The sequence below is a fragment of the Peromyscus eremicus genome, chromosome 3 (genome assembly GCF_949786415.1).
Source record: "Peromyscus eremicus chromosome 3, PerEre_H2_v1, whole genome shotgun sequence".
Classification (NCBI taxonomy): domain Eukaryota; kingdom Metazoa; phylum Chordata; class Mammalia; order Rodentia; family Cricetidae; genus Peromyscus; species Peromyscus eremicus.
The window spans coordinates 33,912,630-33,940,142 of NC_081418.1; the positions used below are offsets into that span (position 1 = coordinate 33,912,630).

The following is a 27,513-nucleotide window of genomic DNA, read 5'->3' on the forward strand; positions in this document are numbered from 1 at the left end:
TGGATCATCATGCGACCTTTGAGGCCATCTTTTGATCATGATGCCCCTAGTTTATGATGAAGTTGAGATTCAGATATAGATACAAATATAGATAGATATCTTTCTAAAGTTCTCAATCCAACACAAGAATCTTCTTACATATATTTTTATCTCCAGTTTTAAAAATTAATACCTTACAATGCATTTTTCATAATTCCAGTGCTTGGAGAACTGAAATGGGAGATTTACTAGCCTGAGTTATACAGCAAGTTCCTGGTCTGCATGTCTCAAAAAAAACAAACAAAACAAAAACCAAGTATTGGGTATAGCTCAGTGGTAGAGTGCTTACCTAGCGTGTGCAAGGCTATGCATTTTATTCTCAACACCATAAAACAAGCAAAAAGCCTTCAGAAATTATTAGAGTCAAACTCAAGTACCTCCAACCCATTCCCCAAACCAAAAGTAGCTAGATGTGCAAGGAAAGATCTTGTTTTATGTGTTGGAAAGGTCACTGAATGTTTTGTTTTGTGGTAGATTGATCTATTTTGTACAACTTTTGAATTAGAATATGTTTGCCACTCTATTGTCTCAGTGCCGCTAATGCCTACTTTTAAAGACTGATTTTTTTTTTAGTGGGAAAGGTACTTTATGAACTAGATGCACAAAAGCATCCGATCTGAAACAATGCCAGAAACCCCAGTTCACAATTGTACTGCAGACATACCCTCCTACTCCCATCCTTGAGCCAATATATTCTCTGTCTTTATTGTTTTCTGTTCAGACTCCTACAGACCCCAATATAACTCTGCTTAGCCTTCCATTCAAAAATATCTACTATATAAGGAGGTCAAAGAACCCAAAGGCAAAAACAAAAAACAAACAAAAAAAAAAACTCAGTTGAAAAAACTTGGCTGCATTTAGACATTTGTCAAAAGAAGGTATCAAAACACTTGCTAATATAGAGGAGAATGACCGGTTTTTCTAATAACAGGGAAATATAAAGCAAAGCCATAGCAAGAAGTCACCTCACCCCGTTAAAATGGCTTTTACAGAAGGCAAAACTTACAAGTACAGTAAGAAGGTGGAGTGTTGGTGAGAATGTCAATTACTACAGCTAGGGGCAAAGGTTTGCAGGTTCATCAAAAATTAAAAAATAGAAATACTAAATAGTCACTCCATTGCTGGGTATAAAATCAAAAGATACAAGACAGTATGTTTAAAGGGCACCCATACTCTTATTTACTGCATTATTTACAACAGTCAAGGATGAACTGATGTGTGAAGACAATGAGGTATGGATGGATACAGGTGAGGGCCCACAGAGGCTCCCCAGTAAGACCTTACTCAAGGTCAGAAAGTCTGAGCTTGCTTTACCCAGCAGGGCTGTATCATGGAATGATTTGGCCACTGGTGTGGTTACAAGGTGTTTCGAAGGGTCTACACTTGGCTGTACATTGTACTTTGATCTTGATTTTGCCTTGCCCCTTGGCATTGTATAAAAAGCCCTTTGGAATAAATCTCAAGGTGACTGGTTATTGACCCAGGGCCCTCCCAAAGCTATCCTGTGTCTCTGTCTTTCTCTCTGTCTATGTCTATATTTCTATCTAATACTTCCTAATTCCTCTCTCCTCCATGCAAGAACCCTTCAACAGGTCAGAGCTGGTCTCCCACAGATACACCATTCAGATACAAAAAAGAATGAGATCCTCTTATTTCTGACAATATGGACAGAATTGGAGATCACTAAGTGGAAAATAACAAGTATAAAAATTGATGACTACATGATCCCATTTGTGTGGAATGTAAAAACAGAGAGTAGAATGTTAGCCACCAGATGCTGATGAGGGTTGGGGAGAGGCTGAATGGAAAGGCTAATCACTGGGCACTAAGTTATAATTAGAAGCAGAGATTTCTAATGTGCTATTGCACAATAAGAAGACTACAGATGCTGTGTACATGTTTACAAAAGCTACAAAGAGGAATTCTTAATATTTTACCCTAAAGAAATGATAAACATTGAGTCGCTAGATATATTTAACCTGACTTATAAATGACATGCTATATGCAAATATAGAAACATTACACAGTACTTCATTAATATGTACAATGTGTCCATCTTTATCTAGCCATTACAATTTTAAATTCAAGTATGTCTAATCTCAGGCATGACTAAAGCCCACAAGTTCATACTCTCAAGCCAACATCTGTTCCCCACCTGCATCTCAAAGGAAGATAGGAAGAGAACAATTAGTGCCAGAATTTGTGTCTGATTCTTTATGGTCCCCGGGGCTCACTATTTAAATGATCTGCTCACTGTTTTGACACCTGGCCACATCCTAGGCTCTGGGAGGACTGAGCCTGGAGATCCAACACCTAGAAGACGAGCATCAGCACTCCTCCACCTGCCTGCTGTTGAGAATGCATAGGTGCTGTCCCTGCATAGTCTCATCTGGGCCAATGAAGCTTCAAAAGAGGTACTCTTAGCTCACAAATGATAGCATGAGACTTCACTATTCCAAACACCTGTTTCAGAACAGCTGGTAAGAGGTAGTGAGCCTGATGATGTATGTCCACCATGGGTCTCCTCTAACGCTTGATGTGGTCCCAGGGGTCTCTTTCCATTTGATCCTATACTTTCTTTGCCACATTCTTGTTCTAACTAACTCCTTTTTTCCAATATTACTCATTGGTTGTCTTCTTCTCCCTTGGACTCTGTGGTCAAGATAGGGGATTGAGTTCTTCAATTTACCAGAATAATTTCTAGATTCCTTTTGGCCAAAGCAAAGCAACAACATTGTCTAAAAATTTTCTGTTCTGTTGGCTTTCCTTTCTCCCAACCCAAAGACTATTATTCTATGTAGCATCCAATTTACTCTTCAGTATTCTGACTCAGCAATTTAAGGATTTAAAAAAAAAAAGTCCTTCCTTCCTTAAACCCTGATTTTTTTTTTTATAATTCGAGCCTTAATTTTAACAAATATCTATATGGCTCATATCACCCAGTAAATAGCTTTGCCACACTCTGGGCCTCGTTAGCATAGAAACCATTCCAATTTAGAGGTCTAGTGATTCTATTAGTCTTCAAATCATACTACCTCCACCAAAAACCTATGGCATGCAACAGAAATGCTCTCTTGACATCTAAATGTGAAAACCAGGTTAATTCTCTCCCATCCCCTCATTTGTCATGGTATTAAAGACTTTGAATTTATTTATCAAATAGTATTAAAACATTTTATAAAGAATACATAAAAGGACTTGAAATGAGTGCATGCCTATTCTATAATGACCTAATTAATTTGTTTTAAAGGAACTAATTTTTTTTTTTTTTTTTTTTTTTTTTTTTTGGACACAATCTCATGTATCTTAGGCTGGCTCATAAAGTTTCTTGCTAGCAAGAGTTGGCCATTTTTCTGAATCTGTCATAGCGTGAACCTCTAGGGGGCGCGCTTTCTCACAAAATATTAGGGACTAATGGCGAGTCCTATGGAATGGGCTTACTCTAGGGGTGCGGCCTCACCGGAGAACGTCTGCTTATAAAAAGTTCGGTTAGACCTAAAGTGTAGAAACTATCTAGGTTTAAAGTCTTTGAAGAATGTCTGCAGTGAGCCTAAGTCAGTCCTTCCCACAGCTGGAAAAGCAAGGGCCTGCAAGTTCTCCTTTGATGGTCCCCCAGCCTGCCGAGCCAAGAGTGATGGGATTTGCCGACCTGCCCTATTAACAACGCCCATGAGAGGGTCGGCATGGAATTAAATTAAGCCTGCTCCGTGCCCTTTTCTCCTGGGCAGAAGTTAGAACACTACCTGCTCCAGTCAGCTCGTTTGAAGAGCCAGTCATCACGCTATTTGCCTTGGAAAGACCCCAAAAAGGAGCAGTAATAACTGCAGTAGCACTCGGTGCTGGAGTGGAGAGGGGACTGTCCGTTATTCGAATGTTTCCTGTTCTGTGGTCCAGACTGTCCTAATGACTTTCTTGTCCTCTTAAGCGTGACCACAATTCCCTGGAGTGACGAACTTCCCCGTTAACTCAGAGTCTGCCTTCATCCCCTCCTCGACCTTTGGCATCTATTGACCAGGAACCATTTGTTATCATAGTGCTGTACTAGGGAAAATGCCGTGACATAGATGATCGGGCATCAAGCATGTTTCTAATTCCACCGGTCTGGACAGGCAATCGCGTTGCAGGGGCGACCCTAACTGCTGTTTCCAAGCTCTGTAGCCTATTACCCTTGGCTGAGGCAGAGCTGACAGCTCGGCTCCGACTGGTCCCAAGGCCAGGCGAGCCCTGGGCTTAGCTCCGCCCCGCTCGGCCTGGGTGGCAGCGATGGTCCAGGTCCCCCGGCTCTCGGCCCTGGGTGCAGCTGGCGCGCGCGTGTCTCCGCGTGTCTGCTCGTGTGTGCACCCGTGCGTGTGAGTGAAATGAGGTGGAGTCCTACGCCTGGGTGTTTCCTTCCAAGTGATCCTGATCAGCGATCCGTTAGGGGATCATGGGGAAAAAAAATTCTGGCTAAAAGGATGAAAACTGAGTAAGTACACAGAACTTTGAACTTGAAACAGAACGAGACCAAACGCAAGCAAAACCCTGACAGTAACCACACACATTCAAACTGCTCTTCCCTTCTTAGGTTAAAAGCCGTGAATGCTAGCAGCAAAGGGGCAATTTAAAAATTGAACGAAAGGAAGCAGTTCAGAAACATGAAAGGCTGAGAGTAGGGCGGCTTTAAACCGGGAGGGAAAATGAGAAACTGCTAGGGCAACCTGGCCCGCGCCCAGCTGTGCAACAGGCACTTCGCATTTAATCTGCTGCGTCTTCAGGGCTGTTTGCAGACTCCAGATCCGCTTTACTGTGCTTTCTCTTTGCCCCAAAGCCGAGACAAGCTGAACTCTTGAGTTCATGTTGTGGAAATAAGACACTACCGGAAGGAACTCTTGGCAGCTGGGGATGCATTCGGATGATTTCTTACGACTATCATGATTTTGACATCTTAAAAAAAACATAAGCAGGTCGGTCACTTTTTACTGTCCTTCACGAAGGGCTCGTGTTAACCACCTCGGACCTCTGGGACCTGTGAATCTTTGGCATGAACCTTCGGAAAGTTCTCAAGTGGAGATGGGGCGAACTTGATTGGAGTTGTGCAAGAAGAAGACAGATGTGTACTTTTTTCATGCTGACAACGCGGCCAGGGGCCAAGTGAAGCTGGACTGGTCATGGTCTGTCGACCTGTGTTCCTTTGTCGCCGGCGATTTTGCCCCAGACCTTTCCTGGTGGGTTTGGTGGTGGCAATCTGTCTCTTTTACCAGACCCTGACACTCCGAGGGACTAAGAAGCTTGCAGCTGAGGTTCCTGGAACTGTCCCACACACCCCCTCTCAAACTCAGGCTAGCAGATGTGAGAAAGGATACCCGCAGGACAAACGGTGCTTCCTTCTCTCAGCGAATGCCCAGGAGATCAGGAAGGTAAGTCTGTGCTCAGCTCGAGCGGTCGGCCTCTCCCTCTCCTTTCCACAAAACTAAAATTAACTTCCATGAGGTCCAAAAGGGAGCCAGAGTATAAACAGCCAAAAGTGACCTGCTGACTGGGAGATGTGTTACATAAGCCGCAAAACTTCCTAAACTTACTTTAAAGGGTTCCGCCCTTTATCTTTTAGACACAATGCTCATTGCAGTGAAATGAAATGGTTTCTAAAATGTTAGAAGTCTAAGAAATCTGAGGATTTATACTTCAGAAACCAAAGTCACAGCTTTAAAAAAGTCTAAAAATCCCTGGTCTCTTTCCTTAACAGAGAGCATGTGTGCTAAGACATTCCCAAGAATTCCATCTCACAATCTGCTAAATTGATTCTGAATTTGGTGAATATGTTTCTAAACCAATGTATTCATTTCTGAAGCATTTAAAAGAATAGTACTATAGTTTTCTTAAGGCTAATTGACATACTGCTTAATTGCTCATAGAATTAGGGGAACACCAGTTCAGTACAGTGCCCACACCTAGAATCTAAGCACTCAGGAGGCAGAGGCAGGAAGCAAGTGCCAGCCCCATTTGTTCTACATGTAGAGTTCTGGGCCTATCACTGTTTAATAGTGAGACTTGTTTTTAAAAAGTATGTGTTTATGCTTGGTGAGGTGGCTGGCTCATGCTTATAATCCCAGCACTAGAAAGACAGAGGCTGGGGCATGAGGTTTAAGGCCAGCCTAGGCTAGATACAATGTAAGCCCAAGTCTAGCCTGAGCTACATTAGACACTGTCTTGGAGAAGAAAAAAAAAAGCAAACCAAAGAGTTGGAGAAAAAGAGATCATTCTGTATTCACAACGGGCAAGTTAGTCTCACTATTTTTATTTATAAAGTACAGGAAACAACACAAATCCAGAAAAAACCATAACACTTCTGTTTTAATATTGCACTCTGTACATACCTAGCTGCAAATGCAGAAAACATTAAAAATATGGTTATTTAAAAAGTTGATGGGAAAGCCACTGAATTTAGAGACACTTGAAATAGTATATCACAAGATACCTTTGGGATCTATAAGCCGTACCTTCTATCTAGGCAGACTTAGCGGGAGTTTCTGAGCCTGCTTATTAGTTGAAGCAGAATTTCATGTTGGGCGGCAGCATACCCACCTCCAGGACCACCACGATGTTGTTTTATAAGCTCTTTTGTTTATTTCATTCCAGCCTCATAACCTAGGTAGGTAGGTAGTAGGTGGGGTCACTCAACTTAAAAACAAGTTGACTGTCACTGAAGGATGCTCAAGTGATCCACATGACTAACAGAATGCCCTGCCACATCCCACAGAAATCAGTCTGCTTGGTTCTTACCACAATAGATACTCCAAGTAAAAGCAAAGTCAACGCTGGCGTAATCATTTCTGAAGCCACAACTTGAAGAATGCACACCAAATCATGGCAGATTAAGATGATGAGCGTTTGAGGACTGTCACATGGGTGTGTTCATTTGTTAGCAAAAAATGTGAGGATTGTATTGACTCATGAACACAGGAAATAATAGCAGATGACAGAGCAGGATCATCTTTACAGGAAGCTTTAGTTTAAGGTATGACTCAATCTTCAGATGCTGTGAAATAATGGGAGAATGTATTGCTTGGTTAGTTTATGTAACTTTTTCTTTGCTTTTTTATTTTCTTGAACACTTAAAATTTATGACAGATGTACCTGAATTTTAAAGCTAATGTTTGGTAAGTTGAAAACTACTTTTTGGTAGTTTGTAATTGTAATGCTCTTTAAAAATAGGTGAGGTCTTAAAGGCGTGCGCCACCACTGCCCAGCACTCAGGAGGCAGAGCCTGGCGGATCTCGGTGAGTTCGAGGCCAGCCAGGGCTACAAAGTGAGTTCCAGGAAAGGCGCAAAGCTACACAGAGAAACGCTGTCTCGAAAAACCAAAAAAAAAAAAAAAAAAAAAAAAATAGGTGAGGTAAATATTTAAACATAAATATTCTCTAGGAAATTTAGGTGGAAATGATTCATTAATTAACTTGTAGCCTCCTTTGCTTCCCTACTAGGCATTTCCCGATTCCAGCTTTGTTTGTAACTTAAGCATATGTTAACTGTTATTTGTAGACTGTCACAGAAAATTCCATTTCAGCTTTAGAACTCTTGCTCCTTGGAAAACATCTGAAACTTATTGGCTGCTGGTGTAAAAAAAACATTCACTCTAGAATTTTCTTCAACCAGAAGAATGCCAAACACATGATGATTTTGGCTCCCAAATGATTCGCAGTCTTAAATATTTAAAACATAAGCAAGATTCTAAATTGAGAATCATGGTTCAGTGAATGTGAAAACTGTGTTTCCAAACACTTGCTCTGTACCTCTGATTTTAATGCTTGCAACCCACTGATAGCAAGGAAGGAGGGAAGAGGATGACATAAAACCATTAGTCAAAACCAGATACAAATGAATTTTGTTTGTCATTGTAATATGTCTTCCAAAAGGAGTCAAGTAGTAACAATCTGCAATGACCAAATATTCCTTCGGGTACCTAACGTGGAGAGAGAAATCAATTATGAATGCTATACAGAGCCTGTCAAAAATAACCACTTGTAAAAGTCACTAATGAAATGACCAGTGTGGCACTATAGAGGTGGGTGTGCCAAGACCTGGCAGTAGCTTTTAGAAATGATGTCCTAGAGGAGCAGAGTTTTTCATCTGTACATTTTGAAATTTGTGGTTACTTTTATTGACAGGTCAAAATATTCGACTTAGCTGAATCCCTCATCTTTACTTTAGTTGAATCCACCCATCATCACTTTAAATGCTTTTCAAAGATGCTTAAAACCCCTGGATTTGACTATATAGAAAAAAAGAGTGTTTGGATATATAAAAAAAATCTCTAAACACCAGAAATTTCATGCAAATTATTGCATGCATGTGTTTTTACAGCTCTCTATGGACAAATAATTTATTTTGATCAGATATTCAGAATTAAAAACATGTTAGGACCACTGAAAGTGCTTAACAACCTGTATGCTTCAATGTTTAATTAATTTCTCATTCTGTGCATATTAATTGGGTCTGGATAAATAAACATACAATGAAAAAAACAGCTTTAATTAAGTCTTCAAAGGAGGATGTTAAAACAAACAAATAAATAAATAAACAACCTAGTGTGAAAACATGGAAAAGCGGAATATTTCTCTAATTACAGTTGTCATTCATTGGTGAATAAGCAGCAAGTATTTCTTGGTGTTTTTGGATGCAATTCCTTCTTAGAAGGGACCTTCTGTGCTTTATTTATCTAGTAACAGAGGATCCTGTAGTTCCTCTAGCTAGAAATATTTGAAGACAGTAACTTTGCCTTCCACACCTTTCCCCATCGGGACCCAATTCAACATTAAAGTGGTTCCCAGTGCCAGTGAGATCACAGTATTCGATCTGCCAGTTTTCCACAAGGAAGCACTCTCCCTCTTTCTGGCCAAATTTTAATTCCTTTTTCCATTTGTACATTCCAATGTGCCTTTTTAAGCACATGTACTATTGTCATTTCTTCTGGATTTTTCTCTCAACATTGGTTGTTTAAATATTATTTACTAATCTGCCGTGTCTTAAAATCATTCCAACTTAATATAAGAACATAGTTATGTTGTCTTCACTGAGGTAGGTTGCTCTGTAGATTTATCCATTTTCATGGAAGCTGACGCCTTAGCATTGCATAACACAGAAAAGATATTAAATTATAAACAGACACAATGGGCGAGATCTCCTCAGTCCATGCTCCTTTATTGGAAACACGGCTATTTGAGGACTGTGTTTAGACTCGGGAGAGCCATGTGTTTCTGATTATGTCCCGTTGAGGCTACACAATGAGAACTACTATTCCTTGGACTGTTGCTGGGCTGTTTGAGTTCCAAGTCTTCCTCATTCTCTCTTCAGTTTCAAGGATTGGTCTGTGCAACTTTTACTACCCCAGGATCCAACATAGCCCAATGTAAATAAACAAATGTCCTCACTAAACATATTCTAGTCTTTTATTTGTATTTGTAAAAATAAGCAACATACTTAACATTTGAAAATTTCTTTAGAATAACTTGTTTAGTCCAAGTTTTGTAGCATCAGGAAGTTAGACCAACTCTTAGGTGCTGACAATTTATTGGAAAACACGCTCTCAGGGATACCAGAGCAGAGACAAAATAAAAGAGAAAGAAGGATAGATTGAAAATCCAGTGAGTGCACTTTTTCTGGGGTCACATCCAGAAAGGCTGTCTTCAGCTACTGAATCTCAGGCATTAGAGGCCAAAGGAGACCCTAATGTCCTCTTCTCCTGTCTTTCATTGGGTTGTGTCCATCCAATGTTTCTGGATTCTTAGGGCAGCTATTAGAGGTACCCAGGGCCTCTGATACATATATCATTTTGCCAGTACAAATAGTCTGAAATGGCCCCTCCTTTTACATATGTAATATGAGTAAAAGTTACAGTTAATTGCAATGAGAGTGGTGTGTGTGTGAGAGAGAGACAGAGACAGAGACAGAGAGACAGAGAGACAGAGAGGCAAGGGTACAGTAAAAGGTCCTCAGTTGTACAGCCACAGTAATGGCATGAGAAACACCTACCAGCAGCAATCTAGTGAAAACTCTTGCAGAAGTGGTAATAATTTCACTTTCTAACAACCCACCAAAAATATCTCCATGAATCTGCATCTTGGAAAAGGACTTTGCTTCCTTTAATAAAAAAAATATATATATTTGTAATGGTCTCATAGAGAACCCTCCCCTTCAATTGAAAAAATACTTGATTTTCTCTTTTTCTTTCTCTTCTCGATCCCTTTTAATCATTTATCCATTCATTTTCGTTCGGTGTATAATATGTATTGATGCTCTTAGGCCATGAGGTGACACAGGAATAGAGGCCATTGTGAGACAGAGGAAGCACAGTGCTGGAAAACTGAGAAATTCTGAGATTATTCTTTGAAAGTAGTGAGAGGAGGCAGAGAAGGAGCTGGAGATTTAGAAAGAAATGGTGCAGCAAATGTAAAAACCTACATGTGCGTATGAAAGAAACCAAATAGCTTAAAAACTTAAGTGCATGCATGCATGCGTGTGCGCATTTGAGTGTGTGTGTGTGTGTGTGTGTGTGTGTGTGTGTGTGTGTGTTTGTGTATGTCTGTGTGACTGTGTGTAGAAAATCTAATAAGGTCTATATGTTGTGAACATAATAAGCTGTCTGAATTCTGAAGGGACAGGACAGTCCCTACAGAACACAGATTGGCATGCATCAACTTCTGAGAAAACAAGTTACAAAATGAACTGGAGCCGAGTAGAGCTGAAGGGAGACCAGTTCAAGGGAGGCTGGATACAGAGGCCTCTCCTTTGCCAGATCTTGCCTTCCCTGTGCATTCGCAAGCACTTTTTCTTCAGTCTCCTCCAGGGTTGGCTCCACAGCTACTCTATTCCTTACAAAGATGTTCAGGCTTTTCCACTGGACCAATAAGCATACTGAGCGGCGATAACACGGCAGATCTACCTCATGTTCTTACTTCTCCAGTTCCCTCCACAGATACGGTAGCTGCTTCTCTTGTGTGCACTCCCTGGTCACCTCCACCCATTCCTAGCCTTTGAAATCGGTCCTTTCTACTCTCTACTGAAAACTCTCTCCTGGTTACCCCTGACTAGCAATAATGATCCACTTTCAACCTTCACCCTTCTTCCAGAAGCATCACTCATCACTAAACAAAACAGCGTCACGTCCCCATTTTTGACAGAACAGCACAGCAGGGACATTCTATGATCTCTGAATAACTCATGGTCTCCTTTCAAGGTTCCCTTCTGTCCCTTCCACTTCTGATGATGAAAGCAGGCATCTCCAATCTTTATCCTTTGGGCTTCTGTCTTGTTTTATTCTTTCCCTTGGTGAAAATGTGTCACTCATCAACTATATCTCCCATTCCCTGATATGTTTTCTAGAATGGTAAAAAATGTCTATGAATATTTAAATATGCAGAAATCAACAATCCTTTGACACTCCTAGTAGTGAGTAAGATCTGACTTCCTCCCATATTCTCCTGGTTATGTTAATATATGGTTGGAACCATGAGAAAATCTTTGCTTCTTGCAACTCTCTAGAGTTACTGACTTGACACCTGACCAGATTTGAGGCTGGTCACTCAGCCACATGACTGACTCCAAATTCGAATGTTCAGGGTGTCCTTTGTTTCTTTGTCTTTGTTTTTTTTTTGGGGGGGGGGGGCTTGTTTTTTTGAGACAGGATTTCTCTGTGTAGTTTTGGTGCCTGTCCTGGATCTCACTCTATAGACCAGGCTGGCCTTGAACTCACAGAGATCCGCCTGGCTCTGCCCACGCCCCCCAGTGCTGGAATTAAAGGTGTGCCCACCACTGCCCAGCCCTTTCTCTTTGTTTTAATCCTTTAAAAAAATAACATTAAAAATTCACATATGCTATAAAATGTATCCTCTTAAATACTTAAGTATATACAATGCATATTTTGAGACATTTGTCTAAACCCTGCTTGCCTATTGATTCCCAAGCTGTTGCCTGCACCTTGACATCCACCCACACTTAGATTTTCTCTGAAGTTCACACATCACCTTTAGATACACTGTTCATTTTCTAACTTGTTGTTTTTCTCAGAGACCACGAGGGATATTTAGCCCACTATACTGAGTACTTTAGTAAATGTGACCTTAACATGAGCCAATTATACCAACTATAGGTTGGTATAAAATTTTCCCTACCTCAACCTCCAAAAAGATCCAGATTCAAGTTAATGAGATTATAAAATCTTAGCTTTACTGTCCTTTTCCGTCTCAGTACTGAGTCATATTTACAAAACCCCTAGACCACCCTTCACCCTGGCATGGTCTACTGCATCTTTCTAGTATTGTCAAAACTCAGCTTGTCTGTCAAACGTCAGAATCCAGCCTATGACTTTATTTTCTACTCTTCCCTCTGTCTAAAGTCTCTTCCAAGTTGTAAGCCCCACTCAAGTTCTCTAGAAACAAATCTTCATGATCTTTCTGAAAGCTGTCTTAAGCCCAGGAAGTTTCATCTCCTCCATCATGCTAACCCTTATTATAAGTAGATGCTTTTTAAAACATCCCAAATGAAAATTATTTCTCATTATAATTATTCAGAAGATATATTAGAATGTTATGTCTCAAAATTAGTAGGTATTATTAGATTCAATGCTTTTCTTCTATACGGAAAGAAAGTGAGGTTCACAAAACGAGGCACCAAATCGATGGTAAAGACAGGATTGAACTGGGAAGTGTTCTCTTTCTGTTTCTGTTCTACATCATACCCTACACTCACTCACTAGTGCTACAGAGTGGAATTGTATACCTTCCTCTCCAAGACATGTTGAAGTCCTACCCCTTATGTCTCAGAGTGTGACTTTATTTGGAAGTAGATTTGTGACAGATGTAATTAATTAAGACGAGGCCACACTGGAGTTGAGTGGGCCCCTAATCCAGTATGAGTAAGTTCCTTAGAAGAATGATGCTGTGAAAGGATGAAGTAGAGAGGTACCTGGAGCTTCATACCCAAGGGCACCTGCGAAGGGAGTGCAAGGATTCTGGGGTTCAGAGACAGGATGGCATCCAGAAACACTTTGATTTCAGGCTTCTCATCTCCATAATTATGAGACAACAAATGTCTTTGGGTTTAAGTGACTCAGATTATGGTGCTTCGTCACACAATCTCAGGAGACTAGGAGAACTGGGGAGGCAGAACGCCATAGCATCTGAAAGCTCTGGAGTCACGTTAACCCCATTTGTTAACTTGTTTGCTTTGGGATTTAGTGTCCCTCCCTGAAAATGACTATATTAGTACTTTCTTCCTAAGGTTAACAAGGAGCTCCAGTGATCATGTGAAACCTTTTTTTTTTTTTTCCAGACATGATGGATTCAGCCATAGGGGTGGTCATTTTTTAATTTTCCAGAAGAGTTGTTCAGCTCCATTGTCCCTATTAATTGCCCTTAATATTTGTCCTCACAAAGTAGGTAAACAACCATTGTTGCAGTGAATATCAACTCTACCTGCTGTAGTGCTGTATTTTCACAGTGAAGTGGAATTTTAGAATCAGCCAAAACTTGAAGAGGCTGACCTGTCACTCAGAGGTGGATCTGCTTATCTATAGGTAAAGCTCGAAATGCCACCTGATAAATTTTAAAGCACCAGATGTTACGATTAACACCATGTTGTAGCTGAGGCCTTGGAGAATTGAGTTGAGTGAGGAGTGAATGTAGTTAAGATTTGGGGCCCTGATTAAATACACAGGTGTGCTCACTTGTTAGTTCATTGTCTTTCTTTGCAGGGAACATAAACTGCTTATGATCAAAGACGGCTTGACTTGTTATTCCACATCGCCAGTGCTAAGACAGTACCTGACATGCGGTGAGCACTGTTTGCGTAGAAGAGTGAGTGATGAATCTGAGGGTTAGTGAGGTCCAACTCTAAGGCAACGTCAGGAAATGACAAGAACTCTTTTTGCTCTCTAAGGAGTCCTGGCTTTCTCCTTCCTGGACCAGTGTCCTCTGTATGCCTTCCCAAGCCATTTCTTGGACTTCCAAGCAATTTGCTATGCAGAATTTGATCTGTGACTTATCACGACCTTTTCTACCTTCCCTTTTTTTTTGGTCTCATTGGGATCCTTAGTGTGTGAGCAATCTCATGTATCTCCCACATATACTTTTTTTAAGGGAATGCTATTGTTGCAGGTGGTTAGGATCCTGGCCAGGTGCCTCCAGATGCTTGATTGCTTTACTCAAAGAAGTAAAAATAAGGGCTCACACAGATTTGCTGAAGTAGCAAAGATAACTTTATTTGGAAACAAGTGATAGTACAGATTAGAGAGAGATAGGCTGTCAAAGGTTGACAGCTGGCCACATGAGCAAGATACTCTAAAGCAGTGGTTCTCAACCTTCTTAATGCTATAAACCTTTAATACAGTTCCTCGTATTGTGGAACCATAAATTTATTTTTTGTTGTTACTTCAAACCTGTAATTTTGCTACTGTTATGAATTGTAATGTAAATGTCTGATATGCAGATGGTCTTAAGGAATCCCTGTGAAATGGTCATTCAGACCCCAAAGGGATTGTAACCCACAGGTTGAGAACCACTACTCCAAGGCCTCAGGTCATAATCTGGGTCTCTTTTTATGGGTTTTAAAGGCAGATATAGTTTGTCTTACTATGCACTCAGAACCATTTCAGGCTGAATTGGCCCTTCCTTTGTTCATACAAGATCCATTGGGCATGTATTTGAATGGAAACTTTCCAAACTTGATCGTCATTAAAGGCAGAAAAATATATACTATTGTTCAGAGAGGGGTGTATGCCTAGTCCAGAACTGGAGGTTTTCTGTTTGGAGAGGGGTGTGTGCACACAGTGTGCACAGGTAAAAGTGTCAGCCTGCCAAGTGCATTATGATAGGAGGAAGGGTCACATAAGCAAAACCAAACAGAGTCTTGGGTTAGTCTCCCTATCCCACTGTCCCCATCTTTCCTGTCCTCTTTGTCACCTCTCTGTCAATGAATTTCTACCTTGAGCAGACGTATTGTACTAGAAATGGAACTTTACCATGCTTTTTCATAGTTTAACTGCATTTGTGTGAATGGTCTTTAAATACGGGGGCCCGTGCATAGTAGGCCTTCAGGAAATGTCAGCAAAGAAGTGTGTAGCTGCCCCGAATGAGCTGGGTTGCCTGATGTGCATGCCATGCCTGTGGATGGCTCTGAGCTGGCTGATTAAAGCCATTTTCAATTTTTATAATGAAATGTACATAGGGTAAAATCATTGCTCATTCTGAAAGAATTTCAGACAAATTCAAGCCTGCATACCTTAGACAGACTTTAATGAAGTCTTGATGAAGTTCGTATTTAAACAGAATGTGCAAACTTCCCTACATTTCATCATTTTATTTGTGGGGCTCCCTCTTGTCCTTTCAGGGGCGTGCCAATACCGGGTGCACCTTCCTCCTCTGAGCAGTTTTGTTTCTTCTACAAATGGAGTTGAAAACCCGAGTGAGAAATCCTCTGAAATGGAAGCCACCAGGAGCTGGGCTGAGAGGAGAATTGTGCCGCCTGCTCTTTCCTGAGTCTGTGGCCTTTTGGGGGAAAGGAATGTTTTGGTTTCACTTTTCCCATTGGCTTCCTTTGGATATTTTTTTTTTCTCGAGGCAGGCAGCCTTGGTAAAAGGATAAGCTCACATTTTAAAATGAGATCTCTGTTCTCTGATACACACTATGCCAGAGTTGGAAGTCGACAAGGTGAGTTGTACCTTGTCCGCTTTATACTTTCAGATACTTGTTTAAAATGTGAAACATAATTTTGACTTACTGAGGTTTAATAGTCTATAATGGTAAATTGTTTTGTGAATCTGTTACATATGTATAAGGGTATTAACAAAAAAAATTTACACCTTTCAATTAAGTCCATGAAAGCTTGTGGTGTTTAGGATCCAAAGAATAGATAGACTTTAATAATCATGAGTCAGGACAAATGAATTTGGTGATGCAGAGTGGGCCTGGTCATATGCCCTGAAGTGCATAGCCACCTTTCTATCACTATCCCCCCCACCCCCGTGCTTAGCATGCAGCATCTGAACAATGTGGTAAGGGAGACATTCTCCAACTGTGCGTGTTACCGGTGGGAATGGGCACAACAGTCTCCAACAAAGCCCCTAATGCCAAACACCGTAAATAGACTGAATCGGTAGATCACAGATTTGTTTTGAAATACACGGTCTCATTTGTTGGATATAGGGCCATAGAAAAGTTACTTAACTTTCTAAGTCCCCCAGTCTTCTACTCATGGGTGACACTATCTAAAGCTTACATGTGTGACAGTCAGTTTTTGTCAGTGTGACACAAACTAGAGGCATCTGGCAAGAGGGACCCATAGCTGAGGAACTGCTTCCATCAGATCGGCTCGAGTGCATGTCTGTGGGGGTGTCTTCAGAATGAATGATGGCTGTGGGAGGTCTCAGCCCAGTGTAGGCAGTGTCAGCCCTGGGCAGATGGTCCTGGGCAGGGTAAGAGAGCAGGCTGAGCAAGCCGTGGGGAGCAAACCAGTGAGCAGAGTTCTTCCGTGGCCTCTGGTTCAGTTCCTGCCTCCAGGTTCCTGCCTTGGTTTGCCTTGATGGTTGTTTGTGACCTGTGAGTCAAATCAACTATTTTGTCTCCAACTTGTTTTTGGTCGTGGTGTTTTTCATAGTAACAGAAACAACCCAGGACAACATATAAGACATGAATCAACTCACATGCTTGAACACATCAATGGCGGCCAGAGTCGGCAGATGCAATGCTGTGTGCTTAAGAATCTGGCTTTGAACTGGACCTGCACAAAGCACATTGTATCTGTTAGAGTACATTTATTTTGATACTCATATACAGCCCTCAGCCCTCCTTCCTTATATTTTGTCCAGGGAAGCATTTAAAGTCACTTGTCCTCTGGTAACAGGTCGCTGTCACTTTCCCTATGACAACTGTATACAGTTTAATGTTTTCCTGGTTGTGAAAAATAATCCCTATCCCATCAAGACTGTGTGTTTGATGGGGAAATATCAGCCTGTCTTTTTTCATAAAAGCCTGGGATTTGTCATGCATGTAGCTTATTCATCAACTTTGATACTGTATTTTTCTAAACAAACCTTATAACCTTGCTAACCTGCTTCACAGCTGTGCTTGACAAACTGAAATTGGAATCTGCTCTTATGAATATGCCTGAGAGAACAGGTTATTTGGTCATTTCAGGGCAGTTGAGTCAGGAGAAAGGAACATCCTAATGGCAGTGAATAATCTATATGAAGGAAAAAATGTGTTTACTTCAATAGCAATATTACTTCTGGGCACTGGTGCTTCTGTTTTATAAGCATAAAAAAGCAGGTGTGTTGTTTAGCTAGTGGCGGATACTCCTGGAAAACAAAAGAACAACCTGTGTCTAAAACAGGGCTTGCTGTGACCCTCACAGGCCTCTCCAGGGAGAAGGGACATTGCCCAGGACTGCTATCAGGAATCCTAGTTCAGGGGTAGAGTTGAGTGTTCTCTCTCTCTCTCTCTCTCTCTCTCTCTCTCTCTCTCTCTCTCTCTCTGTCTATCTATCTATCTATCTCACCCCCACACACCCCACCCCCACACATACACGGTTTGAATTCTCTAGTGCGGCCTAGAGATAGCAATGACTATCTTAGTGTTGCTATGGGATCAAATTAAGCACTAGATGAGAGAGCTTTGAAAAACTTCAAGATTTTAAAGGGCGGGAAAATTACATTATTATCTCCCAAAGGAAAATATCACCAACATATTCTCATTGCATTCGGCCCCTCTTGGGAAAAGAATTCGAAAAATGAACCATAAATGTGGTTACCAGAAATAACTCCTTCTTTCATTAAAAAGTTACCATATAGTGTGCTCTACAGATGTGAAGTTACAAAGTTATGTTTCAAAATGCTGGTAGAAGTCCAAAATTGCGTTGTCACAGTTGAATTTCCTCTGGATGTTGCTTCGTCTTTAACAAGCAGTAGGGAGTTTAAGGGCATTCCAAGAGCTTCAGAGGCAAGCCTGGCCCTCACTTAGTGGAAAAGTGAGCAGCAATTTAGCCCAAGTGCACAAACGCTCCTGGAGAAACAGAACAGGAAATTAACTTCTTTTTGGCATCAGGGAAAAAGCAGACTTTCCCAAGGAGCAGCGAGGCTTTCCTACTGACGCTCCCAGGGCAGGAGTGATTTTTCTTGTTTCTCTCTTTCCCTGCTTTATTAGTATCTTCTAGAACTATCTTTATCTTTTTTTTTTTCCTGAGCAAACATTAACAATGCATCTGAAATTTCCCACAGTATAAGAGAAATCAATTTGCCCAAGGATTTTAGAGCTGTTTAAAGCTGACAGATTTGGGGTAGATTAGTTCTGTTTATAAAGGAGTAAGTGGGGGTGGGGAGCAGGAAGAGGCAAGCTTACTCTTTCTCTTACAAGGAAACATTAAGATAGTGTATCTGCTCTGAAAATGGATGGGGAAGACAAATGTATTTGTGGAAACATAATCTTTCAAATATAGAAACCTCAAGATTCTCACATCTCTTATTTTCATCTGTATTTTCTTTCTATATTCTTATTTTATTTACTGTATGTATATGGGTGTTTTGTCTGCATACATGTCTACAAGAACATCTGATCCTCTTGATCTGAAGTTATAGACAATTGTGAACTACCATGTGGGTGCTGGGACTCTAACCCAGGTCCTCCAGAAGAGCAGCCAGTGCTCTTAACTGCTGAGCCATCTCTCCAGCCCCTTCTCACTTAGCATAAAAACATTGACCCCTTAAAAAGAAGCTTTTTAAAATCTGTGATAACAGAGGGAGAGTGCCTCATCACACAGTGGTGTGCACACAATCCTAAGCACGTGTCTTAGCAAAATCCTAAATGGTGGAACCAAGCATTTGCCACAATGTGACCAAATTCTGTGAGGCCCAGCATTAAAGAAAAACCTCTCATTAACTTGCTGAAAGGAGGTCAGGGCAGAGATCATGCACATAACATGGCAGGTAAATGGACCAGTGGGAGGCACCGTCAGTTTATGCTTTACATCCAGTATAGAATTTCCTATAGTGGCCAACCGTCCTGTAGCCTGGCTGTTGGATCCTTGAATTCTGATATCCTCACCAGTGTTTTACCTCTCCTCCCATTTCCTCCTCCACTTAAAAGATACTTACTTCCTGCTTGGTTGAGAAGATTAAAACAATCTGCCCTGTCAAAAGGGAAGATTTCTGCTGGACATGTTAGCAGCTAAGCTCTAGGAAGGGAACTTGTTTTTCTCATCAGCCATAGAAAAATAGCCAAAAGCCTCAACGGAGCTTCATCCTTCACACACAGCTTTCCACACAACCTGGCTCACAGAGCAAGGAACTTGAAATTTCGATATCAGTCTGAATTGACCAGTATTTATGTCCTAGTATCTTTAGATTTATTGCCAAGTTTTGATTCTGAGAGCAAGGAGCTGGAGTCTATTCGTTTACCTTCTAGAATGAGTTTGTAACTTGGATACTTAAAGCCTTTCTTGAAAGGAACATCTGCAGCATCTGGTAGTATGAGCAGCAATGGGAGAAGAAAAGTGTCACTCAGGGTCACCTGCAAAGGTGGGCCAAGGTTATAGCCTAGAAGCGCCCAATAAAGGATAAGATAAGGAGCCAAGAGAGTGAACAGCCACGTGGGCACTAGAAGAAGCAAGAAAATAGAACAAGTGGTAAGATACACACACGTCTGTGGAAACCCACTACTTCCATGTAGGACGTGGTTCTTGAATACTAAGTACGCCCTCTCCCATTTTTCTTACCACCCTGGCTCCTCTATGGGTGATACAAGGGTTTCTCTGGGTTTGCAGGCATGTGCCTCTATCTGATAGCCAAGCCTGGGATTCAACAAGAACTGGAGCTGACCTCAGCTGCCCCGGAGATACGGGAACACCTGCATGGAGTGTGTCTGTCATGCATCCTTACCAATCTGTGCAGTGCATGGAGCCATGGATTTGGGGAGAGGGTCCAGATAACTGGCTATGAATGCTAAGGGGTAAGAGGAAAGGAAGAGCAGCCAGAGGGGCAACATGCGTGGTTTGGATCAATAATAATAAACGTAGGCTAAGGAACCCATCCTCCTCTCTCTGGGGGTATAAATATGGTACACAGTGGACAGAAAAATCTCTCAATCCCGAAGTCAGTGCTTGAATTCTACACTCATATCCGGCAGGTGCTTCCTTAGGCTGGACTCTGCCCAGAGGAGAACACGTGTGCTCTAATGCCAGAAAGAGATTCCAGGCTGGCTGCCATGCGTTTTTTCGTGGTGACCCACAGCAGAGGTGACCTGCAGAGAGGATAGCAGGCCTAGGACAGTTGGGGAGATAAACAGGACCGGAAGTGGGAACATAGGCAGCAAGCTTTGTCATTGGTAATATAGGAGGGAGAGAAAGAAGACTGAAATGGACACTGGCATTGCGGCATCCGGGAACGGAATGAATGGAGACTGTGGGAAGGTCCACGGATTATCCAATAGTGACCATCATTTCTAAGCCATAGCAGGGGACGTAATGTTCAATGTGTAGCTTTTCACATCCTAATGTGTGAATTTACCTACAGAATATTATTACAAAATTGAAAATTAAAGCATATTTACATACAATTAAGGATGAATTGCCCATTTTTTTGTCTAGCCTCTAAATCTAAGAAGTATGTATGCCCATTAAATATGTGTGATATTCAAAAAGACATATTTTTCCTTACAATATTCTTAGTATGATGTTTTTAAAATTCAAGACTAATGTAATTCCGTGATTGTTTTTTGATGCTTCAGCTTGTAATCTGACAGAACCCCTATGAATAGACAGTCTCAAAACTTGTAGGGTTATTATTGAAATTTATTATTTCAAGAGGGACTGTTATCTACAACCTCTTTGTAAGGCATTTATTTAATCAAGTTCTACATTCGTGAAGGACTGTACGTTTTGCAGGCTTCCATATGAATCATCTTTTGATCCTGTCAGTGGCGTGAGTGGAAAGATGGGAGGTGATGTGCTGAGGGCAGATGAGTAGAGTGGAGAGCCTCAGGCAGAGAGAGAGAGAGAGAGAGAGAGAGAGAGAGAGAGAGAGAGAGAGAGAGAGAGAGAGAAGAGAAGGTGATGAATGGGGTCTGGGAATTAGAGAGAGACTTGGAGACTTGCAACTCAGCAGGCCTTCGGTGTTGCTGGAAAAGCTTCAAACTCAGATCCGGAGCATCAGGCATCTGTGAAGATCTCTGGCCACCGCATGGTGCTTAGGTACTGATGTTGTGGCAATGGCCCCAGTGGCCTTTCCTTTCTGTTCCATTCACTTTGGAGGGACTTGCTATTTTAAGGCTGAGTGGCTGAATTAACTCCTTGTTTAGGCACCAGGGGACAGAGACTTGCTATTATTTTAACATATTTCAAAAGAACAAGGTCTTTCCTTGTCCGTGCCTTGTTATTTCACAAGGGTGGATTGTCAGTTCCACATTTTCTTTATTACGGACGATGCCCTGTAAGAAGTGCTGACACTAAGGAACCTCAGAGGGCAAGAAGGACCCGCCAAGTCAGCCGGAGGAGAGCTTTTGTTCTGACATAAGCTGGTGTGACCAGGGCTTGGGCTGCAAAGAAACCGACTTCCTACTTCTGTTCAATTTTATTGGAGTTCAAAGGAGTAGCACAGGGAAGCGTCGGGGTGTAGAGGAAGAAGACGGAAGGAAGGTGGAGAGACTAAAGTGGGATGCTCAGGAAAGGAATGGCTTTCATTTGCTCCGCAGTACAGAGTAGCTACAAATCAGCCAAGCGCATTCCCTCCCGATCTCATTTCTCGATGAGAGTTTCTTGTTTTGGTTTGGTTTGTTTGTTTTTTTTTTCCTAAAGCTGTCTTGGAGGAAGCTATCTGACCAGCACCTCCCAGTTATAGCTGTGTTTTTATCCCCTCTGCTGGGCCTTTGTTATGTCTGCAGAGTTATAGTGAGCAGAAAACTGATGGCCCACAGCTGTGCATGGTGGGTGGCATCTCAAGGCAAGGAGTCTTGGATTAGCCTGAGGAATCCCTTCCAAAGGGGGCTGGAAACAGGCTTTCTATTACTTTCAAAACAGAGAGAGGAAGAGAGAGGGGGAGTCGGAATTTTGGAAAAGCAGAGAAGGGAGATGGGATAAGTTCTTTGGTGTTGCCTGAAACAGAGGGCCATCTCAGTGGAAACAGAGATACGGTGGGTGGCAGGACCCAGGGAAGGCCTCAAGGAGAAGTTGTTTTTCTTGCGTTCTTGGCATCCTTTTGAATTTCTCTTGTATCCAAGATCCATACTGTGTGTGGGCCTTATCCTGCAGGAGGAGCCAGTGGACACAGACATGACGCCTCACACAGCATGGTGTGTCCTTGCTGAAGTTTGCAGGCTTAGAAGCTGTTTCGTTCACGCATTTTTTCCTTTCGTCTTGCAGCTTGCTCCTCTCCATTCTCTGCTCTCTTCCTTTCCCCAAACACAGCAACTGTACAGTGTGACCCGCTGCAGGAAGGCACCATGTGGCTCCAAAGGTTTGGGTAGAGTGACCTGGGAAACCTTTAGCCATTACCTGCAGGTAGCGTACTTAATGTTCTATAGATGTGGCCTTTCCTGATAAGCAAACATCATATCATGTTCTCCAGATGTTAGTATTTCAGATGGTCCTCCAGGACACATACAGCTTGCATCACTTATCAACAAATATTTGTGCAAATAGCTTGGTCCAGCTGTGTCTACTGTCCCCTGCCTTTCCCCCAGCTCTGTCCTTTATTTTAACTAGTAGGTTTGGATATACTTGGCTGTTTACTGAATGTCCCAAAGCATTCCTGGAATAGGATTTGACCATGCTTTCTGCCTCCTCCTGCCTCTACTTCACCAAGCCTGGCTCCCCAGAGCACAGTCACTAGCTCAGCCTCACAGTTCTTTCCCAGGCTTCCTCTGTGGTGAGATGCCACCTCAGTGAAGGGTTCACTCTTCCCTTCCTGCAGAGTCACTCGGGTTACTGCCCCACCTACACAGTTTTAAAATCCCTTTTCTGTATGACATGAGACTAGCCTCTAGGTTTTAGGAAATCTTGTGATTTAGATAGTCAAAGTCTGTCTGACCTTCTAGAATCCTATCCAGACACTCATACTCCCAGAAAACAGTAAAACAAGGAATGCCTTTCCTCTGCCTGTTCCTTCAGCTCCCCTTTCCATGTTGTGTCTTTTAGTGGGAGGAATCATTAAAGTCAGACCTGCCTATAAAAATCAGCATGAACTGGTCAACTTTTATCATCTTGACTATCAGGTCTGGGTTTCCTCTTGGCTGCTTAACAAGCCCATAGTGATACTGCCACTACCCTTTTCTAGAAACTCACCATTTCCAGCTATTTCTTATTGCTTACTTGACTATATTTGCCACTTACAATAAAGAAGGACCATGGTACCGACCTTCAAGGGTCTTTCGATTTCTTTTCTCATCCATTTTTTTCTGCTTTGAATAATGGTCTCTGTCTACTTTCACATGTCACATTCACAAGATAGATGAGCAGCAATGCCATGCCACCCGAGAGGGGTCCTTCTGGAGCCATTCTTTGGCAGACCAGAATCACTGTCTCCAATGGAAGTCACGTTGCTCAACTCCATCAAACACTTACTGCTGGACATCCTTAGCAAGGCCTGGAACTTCACTAAGCCTTTCACTGTTGCCTTTCCCAGAATCTAGCACCATGACTTCCATGCTTGAAAAATATCAAACAGGTTAGTGAATGAATGGCGAAAGAGGGCAAGAGAGAGCCAGAGCAAGTGAGAGAGATCCCTTTTTCCCCAGCTCCTTCTGACTGGGCCTTGCCTGACTTCGGTGCGGTTAGAACTGGTGGCAGAGGCCTTCTGGTGTTCTGTGGGTTACTCGCCTCTATGAGGGAAGCCTCTTTGTTGCAACACAAGCTCCCACCACAGTGTTCTGCTTTACTGTCCTAAAAGCAATGAAGCCAGCTGACTTTATACTGAATACTTGAGTCAAAATAACCCTTTTCTCCAAAATAACTTTTTTTTTTCAAAATAACTCCAAGATACAGTTTAGTAGTATAACCCAAAGACCCTTTGCTCTGAAAAAATGTGGCCATCCAGTGAGCAACTGGAGAGTCACTTGGATCTGCTGTAAGAGTCACTGACATTTCACTTAAACCTTCTTTATTTATTACTAGTATGTGTATGAAGGGGCACGTGTGCATGCTACGAAGTGTGTGTGGAGATCACAGTACAACCTTGCTGAGTCAGTTTTCTCCTTCCATGGCTTCTGGAGATCAAACTGAGGTTGTCAGGCCTGGTCATCAAGTGCTGCTACCACTGAGCCATCTTTGGTCAGGAGACACTCTGAGAAGTCTCTCCCAGCAAGCCCAGTAAGCCTGCTGGGTTCTTATTGTCTTGCAATTAGATTTTTAAGTAAAAATATGTTTGATATGTGTCCTGGAAAATCCCTTCCATTTTATTACCTACATTCTCTTAAATAAGTGTACATTTCCCCAAGGGGGAAAAGAATCTATTTTATTCTTATAGTGGAAAAATTAAAACATAATTCACTATGATAGAACTCTGTGATATTTTTAAAATGCCAAAAGGCTGGACCAAAAAGGCAATTTAACTTCTAGTCATCTATGACATGCATCCAAAGCCTTTGATATGATTTGTACTTAAGCATCAAAAGTTCTCATAAATATACAGTTACTTCAATAAATCCACCTAAAAGTCTTTTTGTCATGTGAAAAAAAAGCAAGTTTTATTTTCTGGCCCTACAATATTTTAAAGAGCTGTATTTCTTGGGTTTGTGTAAGTTCTGGTGAAGAATTTGAAGGTAACTGAGAAATACATTAAGAATATTTTCTTTACTCAGTATTTTACTGTAAATTGATTGTGTTTTTCAAATGCAAACTCATTCTTGCTATTATTGCTATAATACAAAATCCTATTAGAATGTGTTCCTTGATATAAATTTTAACTACTTTCCATTGCCAACATATTAAAGTAGAAGATGTTTACATGCATCCATTCAAAACATATTTGTTATTGCATCTTTTGTGCCAAATATTGTCCTTAGGCTGGGAAAACAAAAGGGAACTCAACCAGACACAAACCTATTTCCCTTCTGATGTAGGGAGGCAGGCAGTGAACACAATAAGTAAACAAACAAATAATTCATGTGTATTAGAGATAATGACCCTTTGCACTCTAGGGGAGAATCTGCTACCATTGTTTTGATAAATGATCATAGTATCACACTACTTTCTAAATATTTATCTTTCTATCCATAGGTTAGTGCAACTCTCAGCCCTCATCAAAGAAACATCTTATTGTAATACATTGTGGTTAACATAGAGCTCACAACTAGTCCAAGGACAGAGAACAAGGACTGTAACATGCTCAGCCCTAGACAGCACAGCAATATCATCATTTCCTCCTGGCAAGTCTCAGAGAGCATTGCAGAAGAGGGTGTGGAAAGATTGTCAGAGCATGGGGTCAGGGAGACTCTTGCAAATTAAGATCTTCTGGACATAAACATGGCTGCTACACTCATGACCCGCCCGCAGCTGTAGCTGCCTGAACAAGATCAACCATGGATGAGCGAGGGGCTCGTGAAGAATCACCCCTACCTGCTAACTACTGGCAGTTGATGAGTGCTAGCGGAGGGAAAGCCAAGGGTATGGCCTCTAGTAGACTGCCTATGCTCCACAGGGTAGCACTGTACCTGTAGACGTACAGGTAGATTTCATTTCACTCTCAGGATTATGAAGGAAAAAAAATAGGATATGAAGTTGTGAGGAGGGTGTGGAGGAGGTCTGGAGAAAGTTGGAGCAGGGTAAAGGGGTGGGTATGATCAAAATACATCATATACATGTATGAAAATTTCAAAGAAAAGATCAAATAAAAATTCAAAAAGCAGCATTGAAAGGAATAAAAGAATGAAGAGAGAGAGGGAGGGAAGGAGGAAAGAAGAAGTTACTTCTATGAAAGAAACACTAACGGAGCCAACAGTAGAGGGAAGCTCTTCTGCTCCTCCCCTGGTTCAATAGTACATAACTGTTTTCAAAACCAGTGCACAGGGGCTGGGCAGCAATAGTTAAAAGCACATTCCAGTTTTAGAGAAGATCCGGGTTTTGTTCCATGCACCCACATGGCAGATCAAAACTACCTGCAATTCCAGTTCCAGGGAACTGAATGCCCAGCATCCACAGACACCAGGTATACATGTGGTACACACACATGAATGCAGGGAAACAGGCATACACACACACACAAAAATGCACATATCACAGAAGTTGTGTGGGTGACCGGCCTCTCTCTGATTGGATTTAAGGCCTACTCCATGAGCTGGAACTTGGGCCACTTGCTTGGATGGCCAAGAACCTAAGACTGGATAGACCATGGGCCTGCAGGAAAACCAAATGCTCTTCTGCTAAAGGAACACAGCACTAAAATGATTCCTAACAATGTTATAGCCATAGTGCAGGGTCTTGCTCAACCATCATCAGAGAAGAAGCTTCTTCTTGCAGTGGATAAGAACTAACACAGAGAGAGACTCACAACTGGATAATGTGCAGAAAGTGAGATATTTTAGAACATTCAGTCCTAAATGGGGAATCTTTATCCCAATCCTTCCCTCAGGGCTCAGAGAGCTATGCAGAAGAGGAGATGGAAAGATTGTTAAGAGCCAGGGAGAGATGGCTCACTATGGAGAAACAATGTCCTCCAGGCCCGACAGGACTACTCCATCTGTGGACTCTGCAGCAACTAGAACAGGGCCTGCACACGTTCAAGTTAGAAGGAGTCGCAGCACAGACAGGGAGAAGTGGACTTGGGCTGCTACCCCAACCAAGAAGCTATCTGCAGTTGGCATTGGCTTGCAAAGGAAAAGTTAGCTTTCTCCATTGGAGTCTTACTGGGTATCTAAAGCACGTTTCAGGACAGGCCCTATGCCCGGTAGTAGATGACCAACACATACCCAACTCAATGGGATTTTTGTAGACTTTCTGTCTCATGTTGCTTTGTTTGGGCAGTTTTGGCTTACTGGACTTTTGCTTCTATGATTTCTGATTTTGAATTTTTATGTATTTTGTTTGTGTGTCTGTTTCTTCATTTTTTTTCTGGTTTGTTTGGATTTTTGCTTGTTTGTTTTTCTGTTTGTTTTCTAAGGAGAGGAGGAAAGGGCATGGATTTGGAGAGGTGGGGAGGTGGGGAGGATCTGGGAGGAGTTGGGGGAGGGAGACTCCATAATCAAAATATGTTCTATGAAACAACTTTTTTCAATAAAAAAGAAAAAGTGCACATAATAATTTAATAAAAGTAGACTTCTATTTGAATAAGAAATGACCCTTATAAAATAGCTAGCATATGAATATATAATTTATTATTAATATACCTTTCATGACAGAGACCAAACCTTATCCACTTATAGAATTCCTAATGTAAAGGCACAGCTATAATACAATATTATAGTTCAAATTTATGTATGTTTTAGCATCATTCAGTGTTATTGGACATTTTCATATCAAACTTC

The 27,513-nt window shown here is 41.6% G+C and overlaps 1 protein-coding gene across 1 annotated transcript in view; it reads left to right on the plus strand.

The window, feature by feature from the left end:
- The first annotated feature begins 4,343 nt into the window (after window positions 1-4,343).
- Window positions 4,344-27,513, plus strand: part of Cped1 (cadherin like and PC-esterase domain containing 1) — a 273,880-nt gene continuing 250,710 nt past the window's right edge. The window contains exon 1 of the mRNA XM_059257422.1: window positions 4,344-5,435. Within this exon, the coding sequence (XP_059113405.1) occupies window positions 5,187-5,435 (249 nt within the window). The 5' untranslated portion in view covers window positions 4,344-5,186. The remainder of the gene's footprint in view (window positions 5,436-27,513) is intronic.